Source organism: Ziziphus jujuba, chromosome 8 (assembly GCF_031755915.1).
Source record: "Ziziphus jujuba cultivar Dongzao chromosome 8, ASM3175591v1".
Taxonomy (NCBI): Eukaryota; Viridiplantae; Streptophyta; class Magnoliopsida; order Rosales; family Rhamnaceae; genus Ziziphus; species Ziziphus jujuba.
Window position 1 is genome coordinate 16,268,875 of NC_083386.1, and position 9,543 is coordinate 16,278,417.

At 32.2% G+C, this 9,543-nt stretch overlaps 1 protein-coding gene across 1 annotated transcript; it reads left to right on the forward strand.

Moving 5' to 3' along the window:
• The first annotated feature begins 6,170 nt into the window (after window positions 1–6,170).
• On the forward strand, window positions 6,171–7,208 carry LOC132804916 (GCN5-related N-acetyltransferase 8-like). The gene has a single exon (XM_060819295.1). The coding sequence runs from the start codon at window positions 6,274–6,276 to the stop codon at window positions 6,976–6,978; it is 705 nt and encodes a 234-aa protein (XP_060675278.1). The 5' UTR covers window positions 6,171–6,273; the 3' UTR covers window positions 6,979–7,208.
• The last annotated feature ends 2,335 nt before the right edge of the window (window positions 7,209–9,543 follow it).

Here is a 9,543-nt window from a genome sequence, read left to right on the forward strand (position 1 = left end):
CGCTTTATTTGTAGAATATTTATATTAGATGTGTATGGAACCAAAGTTGAAGTTTTATTATTTATCAAAGCTTGATACTCACTATCCATTTGATATTTTGAAGAGCTTGTTGTACATTTAGTAGTTCAGTTTCAAATGGAATTTGTTGATATGATGTGGAGGAAGTTGTACTATCACAAGAAGATTCTGATGAAGCAGTTTATGTTAGTGAAATAGTTTATGAAAATAAAAAACTTTTCCTTGCTGATTCCACTCTTTGAACAAGTTTGCATGGGATGAATGTTTTGACAATAAGGAAGATCGTCATATAACTTTGTTTTTGGCAAAGAGTCTAGAACTGAAAATACAATAATATTACCATTTTTATTAATACAGCGGCACTAAAAGCTTCTCACTAGAATTGAAGAGACCTATAAACTAGGGCAAGCATAGTAAGCTACCTCAACAACTTATCGATATTTCCTTTCAGCTTTGCCATTTTGAGTGTGTGTGTTGGTAAGAATGTCTAATTAAAATTCTATGTTACTTGAGGTAAGGTAAAAAGCTTTGATATTTACCACCTAAGTCTAATTGAATACACTTGATCTAAAGACCTGTACTTCTTTGAATCATCTTAATGAAAGCAATAAAACAACCAAAAACCTCTAATTTTGTTCTTAATCGATAAAGCCATGTAAATTTGGTGTAGCCATCCAAAAAAATGGATATAATCTCTAAATCCTTCTTTAGCAAGTGTTAGAGATGGTCCTAATAGGTCTGAATATCTTGATTTAAGAGGGTTACTAGTTCTAGAAGATGAACTATTGAAGGTTCGCATATGTTGCTTTCCAAATTGACATGCTTCATAGAAAGGTAAACTGTCTTTATTAAACTTTGAGAATTGATTATAAAGTTTCAATACTTTTTGCATGATAATAGAATATACATGTCTTAAACATTGATGTAACAAACTTAAATTAGCATTTGATTTCTAATTATTACAGTGTAAATGATACAAATCACCATCAAATTATTGACTATTACCATCATCTTTACATTGTTTCTTAACCAACTTACAACTAAGAGTTGATTGAACAATGTGTCCTTATTAGTAGCTGAAGACAAAAATCCAGATAGAACAAATCTTAAACTACACAAATTCAATGAAGTATTATTGATACTAAATAAGACTAAATCAGAAACAACAACATTGTGTTCTTGAAAGCAACAAGTAGCCTCTAATCATGTAGCTCAAGCTTGTATAGACCTCATTCAATAATCCCTTTGAATATGACTACTCCCAGCAATTTGTCCTTAAGCAAACAGTTTAGAATAGAACTCAACAGTGATAGGATTACCTTGGGTCAATTTTGAGATACTAATTAATCTCTTAGCAATATGAGGTATTATATCCAAATACCAACTTGTTGAACCAAAATTAGATGGGTTGAGATTATTGATTAGAGTTTGATTTGGATTCAAATGTTGTGTTGGTATTCCATTATGAGTAACGGTAAAATAACTAGGTTGACTATGAGACATTATTAGAACACCTTGAAAATGTACCAAACTAGGTTGTCTAAGAGAAGCAAGACTTGATTAGTAATATCTAGAGCAATAAAAATTCCACCAACTGAATTATACCCTACAGAACCAATAGACTATCCAAAGTAGACATGAGGAGATGACTGAGCAAACAAACCACAACTAGGTTGATAGCTGGCACAAAATTTCAAAAATTGTGGAAGATAAGCCATATTAGTAACTTGACAAGTGATTATAGGAGAGGGTTTAACAAATTGGCATCTAACCACTGCATTATTAACTTGGTTATTTTTGTTGTAATAACATATTGGCACCAAATGACCAATCCTAATACATAATTGACACCGAGGCATTTCTTTATAACCAAAGCCTCTGTCTCTTCTCCAAAAAACAAATTGTCTATTGTCATACCTCTGTCTCTTCTCCAAAAAACAAATTGTCTATTGTCATATGTCTACATTAAAATCCATCATAATATCATGACCCAGCATTATATCTATTGTAATCCTGTTTTTGAAAATCATTATAATATCTAGAGCTACTACTATAACCACAATCAATAATATTTTTTAGCAATAAATCCTTGATCTAGTTTTTCATTAATAGAAGCCAAGTTAGAATTAGGCCTTGTAATTGACATTCTTGATATATGAGATTCACAAGTCTTCTCATAAGGATTGGATTTAATCAACTGGCAAAAACTATTGGTTAAGTTACAAGATTGTGAACCAAATTGAGACACACAAGTATTAAACTAGATTCCTCAGCAACAAAATTAGTTGAAGCTACATTTCCCAAATCAAAATTCATAAAAGAGTATAATTGTGCAAGCTTTGTTTCATAGACAATTAAATGATTCTGCACCTCTTCAATTGTAAATGTTTTTGGTTTTATGCCTAGGACATTTACAATAGGTTCATAATCTGATTCTAAACCTCCAAGAATATATGTAATCAAATCAGCCTCAGAAATATCATCTCCTACTGCTATAAGATTATTCACTAGATTTTTCATTTTGAGAATGAATGCATCCATGCTCAAATTTCAATTTCTAGTAGTTTGCATAAGTTTTCAGTAGTGAAGAACTTGAGTGTGAGACTTCGAAGCATATCTATTTTCAGTACATTCCACAATTAAATATTGAATCCTTTCCAATAAAATGCCCAAAGCTTTCAGGAGAGAATGTACCTTTTAACTAGCCGAGTATGAATTAGTCTTGGATATACCAATTTTCCTTTTATTGAGAGATCCACCCATTTGATTCATCCAAATCACCATTTACAACAAAGGTAGAACTTCATTGCTCACTTCAATTTGCTTTTTCAAAGGTTGGAAATTCAATACACATGATGAATAGTTAACCTTTGAGAATTGGTAAGATTTGAGACTTCCATATGAGGAAATTACCATCATCAAGCTTTATCAAATTACTTGGTAATGGTGAAACCATAAAGGGTTTGATTAGATCCACCCATTCAATCGTGCTCTGATACCATGTTAGAGTCATTTGGTTATGTTACCAAAAAATGCAAGAAAATTAAGAAAAAAGGAAGAGAAATTAAACAAAAAAAAAAGAGAGAGAGAAAGAACCATCGAGCAGTATATTTCTATGATTATCAGCTTATAAACAAAGCTATTAAATGTGTTGGTAAATATATATAAAAAATGAAATAAACTTGCTCCTTTATAACTAAGCATGTGGCTCTAACTAACGTGAAAGAGAAGAGATAAGGTGGCAAAACTCTATTCCAACATCATACTTTAACAACCACCAATTTGAGAACCACCCCCTAATTTGCGAGCAATCCAATAACCACTTTGAACATAATACTCGTCAGAAGATGTGTGATGCCATCCCAAATAATCTTAACAATATGCCTTGCCTATTGGGACTTGTAGAATGCATTCTGCATCATCTTCCAAAATCCTTGTTAATGGTTATCTATAATGGCAAATTTGATATGTGAAAAACAATTTAGCCAATAACTAAATTTTGTAAAATTACATTTAATTGAGAATCAATTTAATTTTTACAATATTTGCATTTTTACAATTGCAATAATTAAAGTTTAGGATAAGAGATTAGTAATGTAAATGGTCAAAAATAAAAATAAGAAAGCCCACAATCAATTGGAGGCCAAACTTAGGGTAATGGACCGAAGTTGTCCTGATTTTTAGTTAAAAGCCATAATCAATGCTATAAAGATTTAACTATAAAAACCGCTTTATATATAGAGAAAACACAAAAATGCCCATGTCTCGTCCAAAATAAAAATAAAATAAAAAACACTCATCCCTCTCACTTTCAATAATTTTGCCAACAACTTATTTACCCTAATTAACGAATTATCAATTGTACCCCTTTAATTCTTTTTCGTTTAGTAGCAAAACATGTTTGGCAATCAAAGAAAAATAAAATAACGCTCTAGGCTGAAGTAGTCTTCAACATCATGATTCAATCTTCTTCACCTCTAAAAACAATTTGATCTCAATTCACTCTCTCTCAAGCTTGCCCACACCCTTCAATTCTCTTCCTACCACAAAGCCTAAGCCATGTTTGCAATCCTTCTCCTTTTCTTCCAATTTGCCCAAGCTTCAATCTACCTTTCTTCATTTCTTCTAATTTGCCCAAGCTTCAATAGATGATGATAATGCTAGCTGAGGTGGGACTGAGGCAACGGTACAGGAAGCTCTTTAGTTAATGATCGAATTAGTTCTGATAGAACCCAAGTTCTTAAAGAGGTAACTGATGCATGTGGTGGGTACGATTTCAGTGGAATCAAACAAATGGAATATTGTTGTAAAAAAAAAAACTTGTACACACCACCCATATCAAAAAGGATTCCCCAATATGGATTCGAGATAATCTGTATCTAAAAGATAACATGCTTCACCCCCATTGAGGACAGGATCCTTACCATGGGGTGTGGTGTGCAATTGGATGCAAGATGTAAACAAAATTAAGTATGACTAAGGGACCGGTAGTCTTGCTTAGTTTTGTTTACACCCCACCACCCCCCTCTCATGATAGGGGCCCCTCTCTCCATTAGGAGCAAGGCGTGTCATTTTCAACCTCAAACTAATATCATTTTTTTTCATATTTTCCTTATTATTTTTCACATTTCTCTCAAACCATTTATAAATAAAAATGAATATTATCATCAAAGTAAAAAAAAAAAAAAAAATCAGCAAAGCTACATGGTCCTTTAAATTTCTTGATAAATAAGTAATATGGTAAAAGTATTTTGGATAATTTGTTAGATAGGAAAAGTAAAAGTGGGCAAAATTATTGGAAATAAAAGAGGTAGGCATTTTTCTTCATTTTAACTAAGGTGTGAGCATTTTTGAATTTTCCCCTTATATATATATATATATATATATACTGCAAGCCCATGTTAGACTTCTTTCTTATGACAACAAAAACCATATTAATTTAGATTTTTTTTTTCGCTGAAAAGGTGTTGTTATATAAGCCAAACCAAAAGCCAAGCACCAGGTAAACAACGTTATGCCATTTCCACATGAATTCAATGCCCATTGACAAAACTATTACAAGATCTAGGGGTCCATCCAAAAGTAAGAGAGTCAAAAGAAAGACAAATATCAATAATGTCTAATGAAACCATCAGCAGCCCAGTGCACAAATGAACTTCTTGGAATTTTACCAAAATGGAAAAACGAATTTCCTCAAAAATTCAAATTTTGAATTACAGCTTTAGCATTGTTTGCACTTAAATTTCCTCCATCCTTCCTTAGCAGCCATACAAATTGCTTTGTAAATGGACAAGCTTCAGCAGCCTCTGCTAAAAGTCAACATAGTTCCCTTTTTTCTTATGTTACTAACGTGTTATTATTAATTATTGTTGCATAAAAAACAATAGCATTTGGTTCCAACACTTCTAAACCAGATATTGCAATTTAATTTGTAACCATTTATTTACATTTTTAGTATCATGACCCCTTCAATATGATAAGAATCATTTTGTAAAATATTTGTAAATTTACATTTAGGGGGGATGTATTCAATTTAGAGTTTAATGGATTTAACAAAAATTATAGATTTTAAAGGATTTGATGGATTGTTATGGAATTTTACAGACTTCATAAAAATTTCATAAGAATCCAACGAAATCTTTGGGTTTGAGGTTGGATTTTATATTGATAATTTTCGTCATAATTTTACTGTTAAAATCCTTTCAAATTCATTAAAATTCATTATTTTTTAAAGTCTTTTAAAATCAATGACTTTTTGAATACCATTAGATTTTAAAAGAATTTCACAAAGTTCTAATTGAATATACCTATATTTTAATGGACTTTTATAAAATCTATCAAAATCTAAATTTAATATCATTAAATTTATATGGATTTTTTTAAAATCTAAATTGAATACTTCTAAATTTTTAAAAAATTTTAAAATTTTTTAAATTTTAAATTAGATACGTCCCCTTAATTTGTACAATATTTGTAAAATTACGTTTAATTTATAATCAATTTAATTCGTAAAATATTTGCATTTTTACAATTACAAGAATCAAAGTTTAGAAGAAGAGATAACATTTTTAGGCAAAATATCCAAATTAACCCATTTCATTTCCAAAATACCTGAGCAGTCCCCTAAAACCTCCTCTATATATATTTGTCCTCGCGCCCAATCTCCTGAAACCCACACACTCTGTTCAGCCATCGTTCGCACGCACGCACTCTCTCTAGAAAACGCTTTTCTCTCAGCTAAACCCAAGAGCGCAAATGGCAGCCGCCGCACCTCCACCGCCACCGACTCCGGCGCCGACAGCACCGACGATGGTGCCAGAAGGCTCTACACCTGTGGGTTACCCACTCTTCGCTCGCATCCGCCTAGCCCACCCTTCCGATGTTCCCCACATCCACAAGCTCATCCATCAGATGGCCGTCTTCGAGCGCCTCGCCAACATGTGCACTGCGACCGAGTCCTCTCTCTCCTCCACCCTCTTCACCTCCCCACCCTTCCAGTCCTTCACCATTTTCATCCTCGAAGTCTCTTCCCAACCCTTCTCCGACACCCCACTTGACCAAAACACCATTTACACGCCCGATGTCCAGGTACTCAATCTGGACCTCCCGATTGAGGATCCCGAGAAGGAGATTTTCAGATCGGGAATTGGGGATGTTACGGTTGCCGGGTTTGTGCTGTTTTTCCCAAATTATTCGACGTTTTTGGGGAAGCCTGGGTTTTATGTGGAGGATTTGTTCGTGAGGGATTGTTATAGAAGGAAAGGGCTTGGAAGGATGTTACTGAGCGCGGTTGCGAAGCAGGCGGTGAAAATGGGGTATGGGAGGGTGGAGTGGGTGGTGCTTGATTGGAATGTCAATGCTATTAAGTTTTATGAAGAAATGGGTGCTAAAGTCTTGTCTGAATGGAGGATTTGCAGGCTCACTGGTGAGGCACTACAAGCTTATGGGAATGGTAATTAAACTTTTTTTTTTTTTTTGGAAATTTAGCCATAAAGGAGGAAATGGGTATGGAATCAGTATTTTGAGCTCCTTTTTTTTTTTTTTAATGTTTTAATTTAGTTGGAAGTTGAAATGAAACGCTTGTGTGTTATTCAAAGAGAGTTTGGGTCTATGACTGGTTGGTTGGGACTAGATTTTCAGGGATATAAACTCTGAACTTTAATATTTCTTCTACCTATTAACTTCTTTAATTGCTGATTGGCCCTTTTTTTCCATTCCTTTTTTTTTTTTTTGGGGGGGCTATTATTCTTATAATTTTCGTGTCTCCGGTAACATATTAGTGTGTAAGACTTAAAAAAAAAAAAAAAAAACTACTTCGTTTTCCTTCCATATTGACCATGGTTTAGTTATATAGATTATTGGCTGGTGACTGGTATACACTAGAATGGAACGAAAAATGTTATTTTTTATTCCAAAATTTCAAAACAAGTGATATTAATGGGATAATTTTGCTCAACATAATTGTTTAGACATTTTTCTGCAATGGGGTATTATTATACGCAATACAGTTGCTTAGTTCTTATTTCTGCATGGAACTGCTGTTGGGGAAGTTCGTTTATTAATAATTAAGGTGCATTATTCGTGCCTCATGAGCAGGTTGAGGAAGAAACTTGAATACAAGTTTGTTTCTGCCCCTCCCATCACCCTTATGCAAAAAGTGTTTTGCTTGATTTCTACTTTTGTTTTGCTTTCCTAGTGTTGCTGAGAAACCCATATGGGTGTTGTTCTTATAGTTTAGGTGGCGTTATCCATTTGGATTTCCTAATGTCTTTGCTAATAGTTTAATAGATAATAGAGTATTAGAAAAGGAAAAAAAAAATATATATATATATATATATGTATATATACATATTTATATGCTTTCGTGTTCGTAGGAGGATGAAAGTTCGGTTTCTAGAGAGTTCTATTTTCTACTTTCGGCGCTTTTTTTTTCTTTGTTCTTTTTTTAAATCTTTTTTGTGGCGTAGGGAGTAATAGTCTCTTTTTATTTCTTCGGTAACCAGTAGTAATTGATCTCAAAAGGGGTGTGAATCCGACATGCTAAGAATTGAATGCAATCTTTTTTGTTTATTTGAGGATGTCTTTTTTGAAAGGGGCTCGAGGTTCTGTTCATATTCAAATGCCAATCTATATTATATCGTTATTTACCCAAAAAAAAAAAAAAACTACATGGCATAGTTTGGTCATGTCATGCCCTCTCATAAATGCTTGAATTGTTGTGGTGCTTGAAATCTTGTCGTCTTGTTTTTTCGAAACTTGAATTTTCTGGATACACTGGATTACTCTATTTTCGCTCATAACAGAATACTAATAATAATAATAATAAAATGTAATTCTGAGTTCCTTCTGAATAATCTAAAAATGAGTACTCGAAATTTCTTGATGATTTTCCTTTTCCCTTTTTTGTTTTGTTTATTTATTTATTGAACCATCAAACCAAACATAACTTTTGTGGGTTTCTTGCCAATTAAATCCATGGTCTGATATATTTTGATGAAATTTTAATAAGTCATTGATCCATACGATAATTAATGTACTTCAAAAAACAACATGATGCTGTTGCAAGTAGTGTCGTCTCCTAAAGATTATGCAGAGGGAAAAAAAAAAGATACACGGTAACTCCATCTTCCATTAGCCAAACTCAAAACAACCTAGCAGCTCCAATAAAAAGATAAATAACTAATCTGGAAAGACAAAGAGAAGAGGAGTTTGATAGGGTTCAAGCATATTTTGTAACAAAAACGAAAAAACCTATTTCTCTTGAAATTGTCTACGGCTTCATCTTCAAACTGATCAAAGATATGCACTCTAATTTGTATTTTCATGTGGTTTATAAGGCATTAGGATCGTGTCACTCTAATTTGTATTCTCATGTGGTTTTCAAGGCATTAGGATCATATGGAGTGGTGGTGTTCCTTGTTAGTTGAAAGTGAAATTTAATCATTTCAAAGTGAATGGCTAGATAACAAAAAATTATATATATTAAAATATTATTAATTGATATATTCATATAATACAAATATTATAATATAAATATGAATTAAGTAAATTTTTAAATGAAAAAGTAAATGAAAAAAATAAACCAATTAAATATTGTTATTTCATTTGCATCTTTGCTCAATAAAATTGGTGAATAATTTGGTAACTTTATTATTATTTTTTTAGAAGATTTTATTTATCTTTAAAAGATAATTTTATACTCATTAAATTTGTTAACCAAAATTTTAATCACTAATGAATTGCCATTATTTCACTAATTTTTACCTCTATAATTATTGGGCACTACTAATTTACATGTAATAATAAATTATTATATTGGATATCATACCATTTAGTTTAGAATTTTAGTGAAATTTTTTGTCCCTGTAACATTAATGATTTTGAAACTCTCCAGAATTGAACAGTGAAACTGAATGAAAATGGGGAGGAAAAAGAAAGTCATAAAAAAATGAAATTAAAGATGAAACAGAGAATGAATAATGCAAAAAGGTGGCGGTTTATAAAAGAAATAAACGATAATCTAAA

What these genes read in the sequence shown, in the direction of transcription:
- LOC132804916 (XM_060819295.1), top strand. Translation starts at nt 6,274, where the DNA reads ATGGCAGCCGCCGCACCTCCACCGCCACCGACTCCGGCGCCGACAGCA.